The sequence below is a fragment of the Ranitomeya variabilis genome, chromosome 6 (genome assembly GCF_051348905.1).
Source record: "Ranitomeya variabilis isolate aRanVar5 chromosome 6, aRanVar5.hap1, whole genome shotgun sequence".
Classification (NCBI taxonomy): Eukaryota; Metazoa; Chordata; class Amphibia; order Anura; family Dendrobatidae; genus Ranitomeya; species Ranitomeya variabilis.
The window spans coordinates 390,316,635-390,334,408 of NC_135237.1; the positions used below are offsets into that span (position 1 = coordinate 390,316,635).

At 40.3% G+C, this 17,774-nt stretch overlaps 1 protein-coding gene across 2 annotated transcripts in view; it reads left to right on the forward strand.

Moving 5' to 3' along the window:
* The window catches only part of RTTN (rotatin), a 273,895-nt gene that overhangs the window by 45,946 nt on the left and 210,175 nt on the right, over positions 1–17,774 (forward strand). For both annotated transcript variants that reach the window (XM_077270109.1, XM_077270108.1), the window contains exons 4-8: positions 2,919–3,106; positions 6,591–6,765; positions 9,692–9,784; positions 13,074–13,167; positions 16,835–16,949. In XM_077270109.1, the coding sequence (XP_077126224.1) occupies positions 2,919–3,106; positions 6,591–6,765; positions 9,692–9,784; positions 13,074–13,167; positions 16,835–16,949 (665 nt within the window). The remainder of the gene's footprint in view (positions 1–2,918; positions 3,107–6,590; positions 6,766–9,691; positions 9,785–13,073; positions 13,168–16,834; positions 16,950–17,774) is intronic.

Consider the following 17,774-nt stretch of genomic DNA (forward strand, 5'->3'; position numbering starts at 1 on the left):
AATAGTAGCTCCTCTCTCCGTTTCATTGATGTAGCAATGCCACTTGCAATTAACCCTCCTCTTTGGGACAGGCGAAACATCAGGTTCTTCCACTCCTTTAAGAAAATACCTGGAGTTAAGTCCTCTGCTTGTAATTTTTTAGTCACTGTAAATGGGTGCTCTAGCAATTTTTCCAGCTCAGTCACCTGATTCCACTGACTTTCATTTAGCGTCAGTTGAGGGTTAGCCATTTCTACAAGAAAGGTTTTCAGTTCAACCAAGCGCTGAATCATTAAGTAAGTACTGCCCCATCGTGTGGCTTGATCAATAATTGCCCCTTTTCCAGCACGTCTCTTCAAAATTGAGTCAACTTTAGGGGTTCTGGCAACAGTAGCCAATTTTCTCACCTTGCCAATCAGTGCAGCAGCATGTCCTTCTTGCAGACTGTCTCTTATAGTCAGCTGTACCGTATGCAAAACACAGCGCATGTGATGAATGAAAGAACGTATTGACATAGTTTCAACAAGATCATCTAAACTATCATGTTGCTGTTCATCTGAAGCAACTTCAGTTTGCTCCTCAGTTACAATACTGTGTTCCTCTATTTCAAACATTTCTGTGTCTGTGGACCCAGAATGTTCTTCTAGCTGCTGGTCACCATCATTACTCTCATTCATTAGCTTAATAGTACTTATATTTGAAGCATTGTCAGTTACGACAGAAAGAACTTGCTCTTTTTTAAGTTCATAGTCTTGCAGAACCTTTTCCACCAAGACCTGGAGAAACTCACTGGTGTGATGAGCTTTGGTGTCTTTTACTGCCAATGTCTTGGTAACTATTTCATTTTTGTCACAAACAAATCGGACATTGATGGCAAAATAGTTCACTCTGTGACGTGTGCAGGCATCCATTTTAAGAAACAGAAAGCGTCCCTTGAGAGTTTTTTTAAGTTCTTCCTTTTGTTTAAAAGCTTCTTCGATTACTAATTTTCTAATACTCTCTCTCTCTCTCTCCAGAGAAACACCAAGCTTGCGGGCCATATCCCCACTGAGACACATAAAAGCTGGTCATGAAAATAATGAAATAGGCACACTATCCTTTACAACAAGCTCTATGATCTGTTTTTTAAATGTATCTACTGTCATTGTCACAGTAACTTTGTCACTGACAAAATATCTTGCAACTGATGGCTGCAAAGTTCTCTGCTCCTTTGTTTGGCTGGAAGAGCTGGGCACTGGTTCATTGGTTTGGATGCAGTCTTTCTCATCCACTGCTTTCAGTACTTCTGCATGAAAGCGCTGTAAATGTCTCTTTAGATTAGAAGCTCTGGTAGGAGCATTTTTATCTTTGCCTGAATATACACTGATCTTGGCTTCACAGCATTTGTTTTCGTCTGGATCATTTGTCATACACTGACAGACATAATGTTTTCTATCTTGAGTGATGGTGAAATGTTCAAATACAGCTGATTTAATGTGACGCTTCTTTGACATTCTCAAGTTTTTAATTCTGCATTCACAATCCAAATGACAATTGTTTTTCCTAAAAACAATTGTACAAAATTATTGCCAGGTCGCACAACTGATATAGTGGTCAGTAATACTGTTATTCCTCATGTACTCACAGTTAACTGATGCAAAGTTTGTTGAAAGGATAATACTTCTTACAGTCTTCCTCTTCTGAGTAGCAGCTGTGAGATGCTTGGAAGACGCACACCTAGTAAACATCTAGTCTAGAGGAGGAGCTTTACTACTAAGAATTTGCAACACATTTTCACTTTCAGTTTCATACATTGTAAGTAGGGGGGTTGGGGCAGCATGAGGTAAACCAAGTATAAGATTAGATAAGGGCAGTGGAGAACAGTGACACACAAGAAGTAAGAAATGTCTCTATCTCCAGCAGAACTGCTTATCACTGTTGTTCATAGTTTGATAGAACATATATATTTGAGTAACATTTATAAAATTCATATGAAAGTTCAATTATGAAATATTAATACATTTTTTTTAAAGCTGGCGTCGGTACATTTCTACCGACTCCGACTCCAACCAAAACTAACTCCGACTCCACGACTCCGACTCCACAGCCCTGATTAGCATAATGGATCCCATTCTCTCCCATAAGTGAAACTACGCCAGTGTGAGCGTACCCAAACCTATGTATTCTAATGTGGCACTTGGGTAAGTGGCTCATTGCACCTTTCCACCTACGTGTGTTATACATGTCCGTATCCCTGAGATCTAACAGAAGTCACACGAGAAATGTTCCAGGGGGAACAGAAGTATTTACTAACCGTCCATGTCAGCGGAGCAGGATGAGCCGATCGGCCCCTTTCCTGAGTAGACCGTTTTCCATGTTCGTGCTTCTGTTTTTTTTTCCGCCAAAATTTAAGTGCAGTGAAATTGCAAATTGGGAAAGCAATATCTCCATTATTTTTTGTGTTTTGCTTTTTTGCATTCATTGTGCTGGAAGTATCACCTGGCAATAGGATTCTGCAGATCAGTACAAGTACAGCACTACCAGACATGTAATATTTAATTGGTGAAAAAAAAATACGTTGAAGGGCCTGTGTGAGGGCTTTTTGATGTGCCAAGTTAATGACTTTATTGATACCATTTTTTGGAATAGATGTCTTGACTCCTTATTGCATTTTTACGGTATTTCATCAGCCCAAAAAACCCCACAATTCTGATGTTTCGATTTATTTGTTTTTTTCCTACAAGCCATTTACCGACTTCGCTAAACTAGGTTAATTGACTTTATAGTTTAAGTGAGAGGGTGCTTCCAAATCCTAACAGCGCACGCTATGCACGATGTGAACATTTGCGTTTGGCCCCGCCATGATGCACCGACTGCCCGCACTTGATTCTATGCTGATAGACTTCCTTTGAACTTTGTTTCTTTTCTTTGAGCTCACAGCTTGGTCTTATCTACTTCAGGTCACCACCTAGCAGAAATTCGAGAGAGAGCCCTGAAAAACCTACTTTGTAAACTGGACCACAACCTTCTTACTCCTGTGGATCTGATACAAGAAAAGTCATTGTTTGTTTGTCTTCTTGAATGGTTCAACTTCCCTGAAGTTCCAATGAAAGAAGAAGTGCTGCAGCTCCTAAATAAGTTGGTGAAGGTGTGTGTTCAGTAACACTTAATTGTCAGCACATTATTTTATCTAATATTTTATATGTCTTAAAATTAAGATGCTGATTACTGACAATCCAGAAATGTACAGGTAGCCAAAGGAATGTAAAAAAAATCCCAAAACTAAGTCCACGGTAATAACTTTTTTTTTTTTTTTTTTGTCTCCACTGCCATTAAAGAGGATCTGTCACTTGGTCAAGTGTTTAATTTTTGGTCCTATTTGTTTCTTGCTGCTCCCCTGAGTATTGTTTTCATGCTAATTTTTCTGGTATGTTACTCGGGGGCCTGGCTTTTAAGATTCTCTGGGGGCGTGTCTGTAGGCTCCTCTGCATTGTTTCCTGTAAGCCACACCTCCTTGTCAAGACCAGAAAAACTAGTGCTCAACAGAAAGCCCCAAATCTCTGGAAACGTATAGCAGATTTTAGAAAAGAAAAACATTTATGTATGCAGAGGAATAATGGGAATAAAACGAAATCAAAATCTGGCCATCTTTGGCCTGGTGACAGGTCTTCTTTAAAGGACCTAAAAAATGTGTTTTTGCCCCAGCCTTCTGACTGAAAGCGCCCATACACCTAAGTTGTGACCAAATGCTTGTCATAAATGCGCACTCTAGAGTTCCCACAATCAAACGCCTTCGGCAGATGCTTTTCTGTTGGAAATTACTCAGATGTTAGAATTCAGCATGATTGATCTTTTTCTCACCCGAATAATTTGTCAGTGATAATTCTCTTGTGTGTACAGAGTCCTGGGAACTTTCTGATGTCATTTTATTTTCTATAGGCCATAGAATAGGCATCCATGTATTTTGAGCAGTCTAGTGGGCTCTACTTCTTATTGCATCAGTCACCTTCAGGTAGATATTAACACACTTGTAGACTGGTGACTTGCATTTAGAAAAAAAATCTGGTTGCTTCTAGGAAATTCTCGTCCATTTTTTCTTAAGCTTTAGTAAGTCATTGTGTCGTGCCCTATGCATTCTTTTATATTGGATAAAAGCAGTAAATCTTTCAGATATTTTACCAAATAAGTGCTACAGTTCGACAAATTGGTGCACCAGGGACAGCAATGTGGGAAGGCAGCAATTTGTCTTTAGTGTTTATACAGATATGGCAGATATCTTCTATATGTTCCAAAAGAGGAGCTTTTGCAGATTGTAGAACGTTTGCTGCAGACAGTCACATAGATAGGTTCTTCTACAGCCTCACTACCTCCCCACTCAAGCCATGTGGACTGTGTGGGTAGCAGAATGTGCAGAAGGTATATTTTGCACTAGTTCATTGAAATGTTGAATCCCTTCAAAGGGAACCTGTCGGCGGGATTTCACCCAATTCACTATTTATATGCACATGTAGCTCTTTTAAGGACAAGTCCAGCAATTCCTTTAATTGACCAGTCCATTCCTCCATAACTGAAAAATCATCGATTTGCATTGATAGGTCTGAAGCCTCACTCCAGCTCTAGTCCCTGCCCATCACCACCTCCTCCTGCTTGACTGACTGCCTCTGTGCTGTGTGACTTCAGGCAAGGCAGCCATCACTTTGGGATATGAATTTATGCTGATTCATTCGTTTTTGAAGTGCTTGTCCACTACTTTTACATTGATGACTGATCGGCCGGGGTCCAACACCCCTGCCGATCAGCTGGTGTTGGCGACTGCCAGTCAGAAGTACTCACTTGCCGAGCTGCTCTGTCTATGTGTAGTGGCCGCCGCAGGGTACTGCACATCCACCTCCTATTAATTTGAATAGGAGGCAGTTGTGCAGTACCAAGCCCCGGCCACTAGATGGAGCAGGTCGGAAAGTGAGTAAATCCGGACGGTGGCCGCCGACACCGACAGCTGATCGAAGGACGTGCAGGGTGTCGGACCCTGGCCTTTCAGACAATGATGATCTATCCTGAGGTTAGATCGTCAATATAAAAGTAGTGGACAACCTTTTTAATTATCAGTTCATTTGCACTCAGCATATTGTCACGGTCCAGCTTTCTAACTGTAACTCCTCTCACACAATCTCTTCTTTTCTCATTTCTAAAGACTACTAGATTTTGCGGAGCCTAACTATAAGATGTTAACTTTTAAAGAAGACCTTTTTTTATCAGTTTGAACATGGTAACCTGGCCACGTTATGGAAGAGTGCCTGTTTTTGTTTTGTTTGAAATGTCTCCTCTCTATTGCAGATAGGTTGTCTCTGTGGGCATGTACTTTTTCTTCTCCATGACAATGACAATCATAAGCTTGAGGAAGAATGAACATGCCTTCTCTTGTGAGATGTAATGATAGACGCCCTGATCTCTACAGCTACAATGTAGAATTTAGTAGGTATAGAGGATTGTGATTAGACACTTTTTTTGCTTTCATCTCATTGCTGGCAGTATAAGGGGGTGAAGGAAGGAGAAACTGAGTGTAATTACAAACACCTCTGCAGCTGCCCTCTCATGATGCTGCCAGTCTTAGGCCATGTGCACACGCTGCGGATTCCATTGCAGAATTTTCCGCAGGTTTTGATAAATCCGCAGTGCAAAACCGCTGTGGTTTTTACTGCGGATTTATCACGGTTTTTATTGCGGTTTCCGCTGCGGGTTTTCACCTGCAGTTTCCTATTGGAGCAGGTGAAAAACCGCTGCGGATTCCGCACAAAGAATTGACATGCTGCGGAAAATAAACCGCAGCGTTTCCGCGCTGTTTTTTTCGCAGCATGTGCACTGCGGATTTCATTTCCCATAGCTTTACATGGTACTGTAAATGCATGGGAAACCGCTGCGAATCCGCAGCAAAATCTGCAGCGTGTGCACTGTGCACATACCCTTACTGTATACTGTATCCCATCCCCCCACACTGACTACCATGAAATGAAACTTGAAAGTATTTGTACTCTGCTCGGCTCTATTCTACTCAGTAACTGAAGAGATACCAGGACTATCTATCATTATATCTCAAGAGAAGGCATTTTTTTTTTTTTTTCGCATTTCTCTTCCTGCCTATTATTGATCAGTGTCATGCCAAGGGAAAAAGTACTAGCCCACACAAACAAATCTGTGGTAACACCTAGTTGAGCTTGTAAACTTTAGTTTATAATTTAATATCTAGGCAATTAGAAATAAAACAAACAAACAACATTTTATGCAGCTCTGCAGCCACAATTCCATGATCGGGCCAGTTTACCATTCTCAGACTGGTGAAAGCCATCTTTAAATAAGAAAATGAAGTTTCAGATGTTCAGAAAAGGTTTTACAAAGCACAGAAATCTGAACAAAGAGGACCGCAGCTATAATTCTGAACTACCCTCTCCCAGAGAAGGAAGAGGGTAGTTCAGTTTGGTCAACCCTTGTCCACACAGGTATGAATGATCTCCTGGTCATGTGCCGGTTACAACTGCTGATGGTTGTTCATTTTCCATGTAGTGATCATAGAAACATCAATAGTATTGATAAGATCTGTCTGCATTCCATATTTTCTGTATTTTATTGTTTTGCAGTATTCTGTAGCAACCCAGTGGTTGAATGATATGGGAGCAGTAGATTTCTTCTCTCAACTTCGTCCAAATGTAGAGCCAAATCTCCAAGCTATTGTGGATGATATCTTGGATGGTCTTTTCCTTCTTCCCACAGAAGTGCCGTGTAATTCATCATGGCAAGCACAAGAGCATCCAGGTAATAACTCTTTTATCCCATGTGCCTTTTACAATTGTAATTTTCCAGGATGTAGAGATACTCTGTGCCAATATTTTTGTTTGCCTTTTTACATTTGACTGTACATGTGGGGGGAAGGGAGTTAACTCCTAAGATCCCAGCAACCTTTCTCCTGCCAATTGATTTGTATACAGCAGTTAGCTAGTCACCTCTCTCCCCTCTTTGCTCCTGAAAAGCCTTTTATCAGTCCTGCATAATCCTAATTACCCTCTACCCCCCTCATCACCCAGCATTGGTGTATCCAGAACTGGTCTCCTAATCATGGCTCTCACTTTCCTGAGCTTTGTGCTTCTTCAAATGCCAAGTGCTATCGCTATATGCAAATCTAGTGATAAGTGTAGTCTCCAATTAATACACTGGACGACCATATTAGATTCTATAAGGGTATTTCAAAGTTTAGCAGCTCTTCACAGTATTCATAACTGACACTTAATATATCTCAACATTTAATCTTCAAAACTTCATGGTCTTGACTCTCAAGCCTTCATTTATTTTTTGTGAAGGTCTCAATTGCACATGTTGCTTTATAAACAGAAATATATTAAGCAGTTAAATCCATAAATTCATTACATATGACCTGAGATGTCGCTTTCACTTTTCTCTTAAGTCACCAAATTCACGGTCACACCGACATCTGATTAGTGCAGAGATAAATGTCTTTCAATGGCATGGAATAAGACCGCACATGGTGCACAGCTAGAGCGGCTCCATCCTGCAGAGTTTTGGAGGCAGTGCTCACGTCTCAAGCATGCTGGCCTCCTACAATAATGTAGACTCGGAGCACACACTGACAGACCACTCATTTATTGTAGGACAAAGCTCCTGACCAGAGGGGCTCATTCATACGTCAGTGATTTTTCATCAGTGTTTGTATGCCACAACCAGGATTGTCTCCAAAACACAGAATATGTGTCAATCTTTCAATTATCATTTTTTTTCTGTATGTACCACTACTGGTTTTGGCATACAAACACTGATGAAAAATCACCGACGTCTGTCTCTATGAGCTGTCACTCAATGAGTAGTGCCTGCCCCTGAAGCAACCAGGACATATGAAGACCTCTCTGATTCAATAGTGCATGAAAGCGCCTTTTTATTGTACAGTGAGGGTACTTTTTTCACAATTTGCCAGTGTTCTGTTTTCCGATAATGTAAGGGTATTTCTGTATAATGTGATTTTTTTTTTTTTTTTTTTTTTAAGAACTAATTTTAATTAAGTTTTGAGTTATTATACATATTAAAAAGCTAAAACAACTACAAGCATTTGTAATAAATTGTGGTCTTAACATAGGCAATCAAAGAAACACTCTCCCCCCAAATTTTTCTATTCCCCAAACTTGTTTAAATGGGTATGTAATATAAGAGCAATAAAACCTTACTGATCGCCATCTTCCCTGGCTCCGAGGGACGGTCCTCTTCTCACTCATGTGACCGAAATTCCAACTCGCTGGCTCACACTTGGGTTTGCGAACCAAAATTTGTTTGTACAGTGTACGTCTATAGAGCATCAGAACAAGGCTCCACAGGCTTGCATTGTAAAAGCGACTTCTGTTCACACACAAACCCCAGTGTGAGCTGGCATTTTAGTAAAGCGCATAATTCTACTGCTTACTGAGAACGGAATGACATCTACAAAGAAAAGAACACAGTACCTACAGTCAAACATGGTGGAAGTACAAACATATTTTGGGGTTGTTTTGCTGCCTCTGGCACTGGGTGCCTTGACTGTGTGCAAGGCATCATGAAATCTGAAGATTATCAAAGGATTTTGGGTCGCAATGTCATCAGAAATCTGGGTTTTCGGCTTAGGTCATGGGTCTTCCAGCAGGGTAATTGCCCCAAACATACTTCAAGAAACACCCAGAAATTGGTGGAAACAATGCGCTGTAGAGTTCTTAAATCTAAAGAATCTCATTGAACACCCGTGGAGAGATCTTAGAATTGCTGTTGGGAGAAGAGACCCTTCAAACATAAGACTTGGAGCAGATTGCAAAAGAAGAGTGGTCAAAAATTTTAGCTGAGAGTTGTAAGAAGCTTGTTAATGGTTATAGGAGGCGATTGATTGCAGTTATTAATTCCAAACGGTGTGCAACGAAACCTTAAGTTGAGGGTGCCAACAACGTTGTCCGACCCATTTTTTGCATTTTGTGTTTAAAAAAAGGTCCAATTTGACTTTTTTTTTGTGTTTTCCAATACACACAAAGGAAATAAATGTGTATAGCAAAATGTGTAATTGCAATAATTTGCTGTGAGAAATACATCATTTTCTGGAACAATTTCAAAGGTGCCCACACTTTCGGCCATGACTGTATAGGTTTATAATCTACGTGTGGCAGACAGACAATAACAATAGCTCTCCTACCGCTCTGTTCTACCATAGTGCTTTATAATTAGTGATATTGATGCCTCTACTTCTTTATGACCCAGGGATATTTTAATTCGTAGTTTTTTTTCTCCTGTTTTCTTCTGGGGTGCATATTATAGAAAGGTGCATCTTAGTCTGAAAAAATACAGTAATTAGTGCTGCATTTACATATAGAGTAAGAAAAAAATATTGGGTGACAAATTCTAGAAAGAGTTTCCAAGTTGCTTTGGATATCTTATTACATGCTTAATCGGCACCCTGCTGTTTACATGTGTAGCTTAGGTGGGATTTTGGGTCATGCTTCCATAGATATAATGGTGATATGAGCTGGGATAGAAAGTGTCTTGTACATGTTGTACCATTACATCTTTCTATTAGCATTATCTCTGGTAATGTCACATGGATTTTGCCTGGCAGAATGTCTGCTAAAAATATATACTACAAAATACAATATCTGGCTAGAAGCCGGTGTCAGGGGACAGGATGTACCGCTGCAGTCACAATTGTACTTTCTCTCTTTAGCTGTACAGCAAAAAGATAATGTTCCTGTTGGATATTTTCAGCAAGACACTTCAAGACTTCAACCCACGGAAATGTATCAAGAAGAAAACCGAGGTAGGGATCATAAGTGTTAATATTAAATCATTCCACTTCCTGCTACTAGGATCTGCTGCTGATTGTAGTCTGGTGTATTTAAAGGGAACCTGTCACCATGAAAATGCCGTCCAATCTGCAGGCAGCATGGTATAGAGCAGGGGGAGCTGAACAGATTGATGTATAGTTGTGTTAGAAAAGATTCACCGTAACCTGTGTTTTCATCATTTTGCTTTCTTGGATTCTGGGTCCAGTGGGCAGTCCTATCAGCGACTGACAGCTTCTTTTGTATAAGCATGCATGCACAGACAGCTGTCAGTCACTGATGGATTCTGGGTCCAGTGGGCGGTCCCATCAGTGACTGACTGCAGTCTCTTTATGCACGCTTATACAAAAGCTGTCAGTTGCTGATAGGACTGCCAATGGACCCAGAATCCATCAGCGACTGACAGCTTCTTTTGTATAAGCGTGCATAAAGAGATTGCGGTCAGTCACTGATCGGACCGCCCACTGGACCCAGAATCCATCAGTGACTGACAGCTGTCTTTGTATGCACGCTTATACAAAAGAAGCTGTCAGTCGCTTAAAGGACTGCCCACTGGACCCAGAATCCATCAGCGACTGACAGCTTCTTTTGTATAAGCGTGCATAAAGAGAGAGCTCTCAGTCACTGATGGGACCGCCCACTGGACCTGAAATCCAAGAAAGAGCAAAGGTTTTAAAGGATGAAAACTCAGGTGATACTGACCCTTTTCCCACAAAACTATATATTATTCTGCTCAGCCTCCCCTGCTCTGTAACATCCTGCCTGCAGATTGGACAGTATTTTTGTAGTGACAGGTTCCCTTTAACTAAAATATGAAAAAAACCTCTACTTTCCCGTTATTGTATGGACATTAATGTGTTGGTAACATGAATACTAATCAGTGATGTCTTCTAGTCACTCAGAATTCCTGGAAATGAAATAATTGGCTTGTACAATGTTAACTCTTTATAATAATAATTTTTATAACATATATGCACTAAAAAATTGAGATTGTAATTCAAGAATTACTTGTGAAAGCAAATCCGTATTGCTGTAGACAATCCTAGGGAAGCTGTGACTGCCCCGACCACGGCAGCATGAAGCAGAGCCCAGCGGCACAGTCACAGCCAGGGGTAGTTTTCTCTGGATATGTGAATACTGGGACTTTTTGCTGAGTTTTTGGAGCAGAAACTGAGCAGTAACGCCATATTTTTGTAAGAGAATTTAGTGTGCACATAACCAATCGCTTCAGCATTTCATAGAAAATATGCCTTGAAAAGTTTGCCAGGGACTGTAGGCGGAGATGAGGCTAGTCCAGTGGGCTTTCCTCAGGTGACTGACCGGTCTTTTTAATGGAGTACACACAAGGGAGATACCGGGAAAATAACCGCCGGGGATGGATCCAGCCTAGTCAGGTCCGCCTGGGGTCCCGGACCAACTTTTCACACTACGGTATATTGTCTTTTTGTAAGAGAAACATATATCTGGCTGCTATTGTACCGCCTGGCTCTGGGTCGTGGTTTGGGCAGCGTGAATTTGAGGGACCGGTTCACTTAAACCTTCAGGATCTAAAGCTTTTGGATTACATGATACATTAGAAGAAGGTTTAGCAAGACATCAACATTTTTTGTTGTTTGTTTTAGAATTAATTGTTCTACTAATTAAGACCTTTTGTACTATTGTGTTATTTGTATTGTGCATGTGCTGTTTCTAAAATATTTTATAGGTGTTTTATTATTCCCTTTTCATCCATAGCACATCAGAAAGACAAAATGTTACAAGTCTTGTTTATAAGGGAAGGCGGAGGATCTGTCCTCATAGCCATGTATTTGACAAAAATTAAAAAGCAGGAGATTGTTTTGGAATATTATGACGAAACATACAAGAGAGACACTCATGCCCAGTAATGCAGTAATAATTAAAGGGGTTGTCAAGTTGAAAGAAGGGACGTTTGATGTGCGTCCAAGGCTGCGTTCCCACCATGAGCTTTTGGTGTGACGCGTATGTTTGCTACGTGAAAAACGCAGCATCTTACAGTTCCAGCAAAGTGGATGGGATTTATAGAATCTCATGCACTGCTTATTTTTTACTCGGTGTAACCTCATCTGCCCTGCGGCTTTCACATTCCCCATAGACTTGCATGAGATAAGGAAAATTCGCAGGTAAAAAAAACCCACATGCGTTTTTAGTGCTTTTCCTCAGCAGAAACACATAAAAAATGCATGTAATATGCAGTATATCAATGGTGTATTAAAGCCAAATAGCAGGAAGTATAAAAAACAAAGCCGCTTTATTTAAAGCATGTCAGACCAACAAGAGACAAAAAGCAGTGTAAAAATGTGATTAAAAAAAGCACACCAAAATGCAATGAAAAAACGCAAGTAACCTAGTTTAAATAATAGGTGCAGAAATTGTGCAACATTAACAATGCACCAAAAACTCATCGTGCAAACATAACCTAATAAAAAATAAGCTTGTGTGTTTGAGATGAGAGCGGCAAGTCATCAGTGCTGAGTGTAGGCAGATATTGACTGGCTCATTTCAATAGCTAAGCCAGCCCCCTTCTATGTGATGACCGAGACCTATGCAGAGACGCACATATAAAGAGGTTCTCTGGAATTTTTATTTTTTTTTTGGCTATGGATTGAAGAACTTAATGAGAGGTAGCTACTAACTACATGTTTGTTGTGCTGTGTTACGTTCTCTGCCAGCGCAGAGTGGTCAAGGACGAGATCCTGCCGGCAATTCTCTTGCTTTCTGTAATGTCCCATTGACAGAGCAGCTCTACTTTGTAGACAGGGCGTCACTGCTGACGTCATACTGGTAGGCAGTGGGAAGCCGACTAATTGCCTGCTCAATCAGCATGACGCCCTGTCAACCGAGTAGAGCAGAGGAGAAAGAAATGCTCTGTTAGCGTGCAGACAAAGAAGCAGAAGGATTGGTGCCTCAGCCTGGAAAGATCATGGCAGGGTGGAATATGCAGATAGTTAGCAACTACCTGCCTGTAAGTTCTTAAACCCACAAAGTCCTGGATAATTCCTTTATAAATGGGTTTTCACACATCAACAAAGTGTGAGAAAATCAGTGTTTCAAGTGTCTAACATGCAGAAAAATCTTTATTTGGGAAAGTGGCCAAATATTCCTTCATTGATTCCTACTCACAGAATTGAGCTCCGGTTACTTGTGAAATGTCTGATGCTTTTCCCCAAAACTAATTTCCACAGACAGGTAACTCTGCCTTCATGTTTGTTTCTCTATGTGTATCTGCTTCACTTCCACATCCAGTACATCATGGTAAATCCGCCTGTTTGAAGTTCTCGACATTTCCCTGGTTGACGTTGACTACGACAGATAAGCATGTGCTCTCCTCCAATGAATCGTAAGTAATTTTTTTTCCTGTGAAGTTCATGCTTGACTGGGAATATGTATTTATTAGCAATTATATAAGGTGTTTACTTTGATAAATCTGTTTACAAGGAAAGGTAGGACATTTTATCATGTCAGCTTTTATATCATCTTGTGGCTGCTCCAGATGTCTTAAAATATCATTTAGGATCATAATTTTTTTTTTTTTTATTAAAAAAACCCATTGATTAAAGGCTTCAAAAGTGTCATCAAACAGGTCCATCGTCTTTTGGACAACCTTTCCGGCATATGGCTGTGTATGGAGGCCAAAGCCAAGTTTTGTGCCTTTTTTATTATACTTTATATATTAATTGTTTGCCTTCTCTCACAGCATTTTATCCAACATGTCAGCATTAAACCACCAACAAAAAGACCAAAGATAGTCTAGATGTTCCAAAATACCTAATCGTCTTGTTTTTTTAACCACTTATTCTATGAAAAATGCACTATGAAAACAGTATACATAATAAAGATACAGAGGACTACTTCAGCATTGTCGATTACAGCACGATGAAATGTAAAAACTATGATTCAAATGAAACTAATCCTAATTATTTTAGCATGTTGCTAATCTCTGGCCCATAGCCCGGAGCAGCTCATTTACATATAAGAAAAACGTGGATTTCTCTAGAATAAGACATTGGATGGCAAATATGAAAGTATTGTATTATTCGGCCTCCTATGATCTGCATGCCCACATAGACGGCTTAGGAGGCTTGATCCTACTGACAGATTCCCTTTAATGAACGCTGTGAGATTCTCCATATGTCTTAATTTCTCTAATCCTTGCTCTATACTTCTCTACAGAGGGAATATACGTTTCTTACCAATAGGAAGCAATGTGGCACTTTTGCCTCTGTTAATATATAGGGGTGCAGCCTGGCAGAATACATATGTATATTGTCAAGAGGTGCAAAGACTGTGTAATATCCAGAACTTGGGTTACATGATGTGATGTAGTTCCCCTTGTCACTTTGGGCATGCCATGCCAACGCTTCTTGTAATGCAGATTGGCCAGTTGGACAGGATTGTAATCCCAGGGAATCTTGTAGCAGTCATTTGCATGAAAATTGCATTTTTCCAAAACCATCTCAGAATGGTCTAAAATAATATCTTCGCAATTTCTCAACATTTCCTTTCTAAGTCTTCCAGTTGTCCCTTATCTTCTGCTCCTCATGTGACCACTGCAGTCAATCAATGGTAGCAGCGGTGACAAATGTCACCACTAGAAGCGGTGATTTGCTGCAGTGGTCGCATGTCTGTACAAACAGACTGATCCTGTACTTCCAGCATTATCACCGTTAGATCATAACTGGTCAGAAAAGCCCTTTGAGATGAAGGATATAAATATGTTGCTATCCATGGTTTTATTATCAGTGCAGACTGGTGACGTGTTCCCGTTATATTCCAGAGCCCTGATGAAAGTTGCAGTTTTCCCCTTTAATCCGGTGACAGCTCATGGTTTTCTTGCATTTAACATTCCCAACCTCTCCTTATTATTTCCTAGATAAGGTGCGTGTTGTAGATTTATTGCTGTGGCAGATAAACTGCCGACACAAGAATAAGCTAAGAGATCTCACAATTGGTGCACTCCACACGCATATATTTCTCAAGTCCCCTGAGCCAAGCAAATGGGCAAAAGATATGTAGTTATCAGGCAAGTGATACAAGGCGTAAATACTCTGAATATAGCAGCTTTGTTCCAGTCCGCTGAGAATTTAGTGCCGTTCGTAAACCTTTATTCCCAGGCCTGTTTTTGTTTAGCCTTGCTATGTGGTATGACATTTGCGTCTGCATCATGTAAAAAAGCAAAGTCAATGGAGGTTTGAAGAGCAGTTTAATTTCTCCATTCCCCAAGCCACTGACGACACCACAATATACTCGGATGATTGAAAGCTTTGTAGCCGTATAGTGTTTAAATTGCAGATTTGTAAGAGTCCTTGACCGGACTGCTACGCACAGGTCTCGAGAAGCTCTTCATAGTGTTCCATTTTACCGGTTTGTTTTTCTAGTTCCGTCAATTCGGTAACTGATTCCAATAAATGGGGCAGATCGTCAGTCATTATCATTCGGGAAAAGGGCCTGTTCTACTTGAAAAAGATATCTGCTTGATGCAACATCTTCTAAAGTACCGGCACAATTGTAAGAGCTCTCTAATTGCTCGGCCACTCGATCTGTCATTTGCATTTCAAACTCTGTGTTCAAAGTCAGCCATACATGAATTATTCGCCGATTGCACTTTAACAGGTCTAAAAAATAAAAAAATGCGATAAACAACATACTGAGTTTTCTAAAATAGCCCCCCATTCCTTTTCAGAGGCCTTCCAATTCCAATTTGTGCCCACAGATTAATTGTAGTATTATTTTTCTATTGATATTTTTCTCTGTCCCGTAACTAAAATGTAAAGCCGATTCTCGTTATTTTTCCCTGTTTTGTATCTTGACTATTGGAGGTATTTTTGAGAAATAATAAAAAGTCAACATTTCCAGATGCGTATTTAATGTTATAGCCGCCTGCTGTGAAAATGAAGGCGGGATGATGGGTTTGTAGGAATGTAGGCCAAATAAAATGACTGTAATTTTAGCTATTACTCTTTGTGCAGCACTGAATGAAGCGGTGAATGGATCACTAGAACGAGATTGTTACTCCGCCGTCCTCTGGTTCCACAGATTTCATCGAGAATTGTCACACTCCTGGCTTTTTAATTTGGGAAATCAAAGGGACTAAATAAGCTCTGGTTACTGTTTCTGTAATACTTCCATTAGCGGTGTTTTTGGGGGAAACTTTCTCCTTGATTTTTATTATTAATGTGTTTTACAAACCGGTTTCTCAAACTGAAAACATTTAGCAAATCTATTGATAAAGAAAAGCGATGCAGTCGCCAAAGAGCAGCTGAAAACTGTTATATACAGGTAGTTTTGATAAATCACCCACACCTGCACAAGAATATGAAAAGATCAGGGGTTACCATGCTTGGAATCTTCTTACAGGAAATAAAGTTGATCTCTGGATATGGGAGTGCCGTTTAAAGTTGCAGACCATTATCTGGATTAATGAAAAGGGTAGAGAACTGCACGTCCCAAGTTCCTCGTATAAATACATCCAAATGGTATTCCACCGTAATTGAAAAGGCAGCATATAGTATAATTGCATATACTACATAGAACACAACTCACGTGTTTCTGGCCTGTAGCTGGCCGAATCGCCATGTCTAAAGGCGACTACACGCCAGAAACACATCAGTTGTTTTTCTATGAAATATATGCAATAATACAATATGCTGGGTTTTTTTTTTTTTTTAATAAAGATGGAATAAAATGTAATGATGTCCTTCATTTATCACCCACACTGTGTTTAGAGAAAATAGGTTTTACCTGTCAACAGAAGAGAGGACTAGGCCCGAACCGATCAGGAGGCCCGTGGTCCCATGTCCCTTAGTGCACGTGTGGTCACTGCTCGTTTCACTTAGTGGGCGAGGAGCGCAGTAGGGCACATGTGACCACCTCATGCTTACTTCATTCTCATGGGACCCCCATTCTCATGTTGTGATTGATGACTCGTTTTACCGCGGTAAGGCGAGTGTTGAAGTTTGATAATTGAACATTGCACATAATGCACACTGTTCGCTTACTTATTGTAGATCCCTGAGAAGCAAAGACCATGGCTTAATCTGGAGAAGTTGTCATCTACTACAAGATGTTGTGATGGAAGATTTTCCATCTGAAATCTTTCTCCAAAGACCAAAAATTGTGAAGGTTAGCCGAAAACTTGCAATACTTATGATGTTTTAACTCTACATTATTAGTTGATTAGTAACCTGACAACATTTGAAAATCTGTTGCTCCAATGCATAAAAAACCAGAAAATCTATCAATTTTGTAATTAGTCCTCGTTATAACACCACAGAGACCTGTGTTTTAAAAGTTACAGATGATAAACTTATTATTGCCCCATCCTGCAATCAAATTGCCATCCGTCTGTCCCTTACTTTTCTCTATTATGCATTTTGGAGGGTAGGCAAGGACTGGTCTTGTGAATATTGGGTGCATTCAGAATAAGGGACCATTCACATGGTCAAGATTTTATGGAAGTTTTGTTGAGGATACAGAGCTAAAATCGGCATGCTGCACATGAAAATGGACTTTCTGTAACCCTATTCACATACTTTATTGGGAAAACCTTAGGCAACAATACATCATAGTGTTTTCAAGTCAGTTTTATGCTGTAAAGCACTTTATGAAAATGTCACAAATATGTTTCAAATTTGGCAATTCGCACCAGTCCTGGACAGTTCACCAAAATGGGTGGAGCTGGGGAGGGTAGCAGCTGTCTAATTCATTGCCAGACGTGCCGTGACTTCAGAAATCTTATGCAGTCCGTGAGTGGAGTAAGATTTCTGCACTCAATCACACGCCACTTGTAAGATTCACCTGATTTCATTGTGTCGTGTGTGTGTCTCTTAATAAATCGGGCTCCTCTAACATCTAACTTGATGTTTCAATCCTTCCGGGTCTTTATCATGAACGTCGCTAGATAGAGATGAAGGTGGATGTAGTATGGCGCTACAGGTGCCAAGTCGG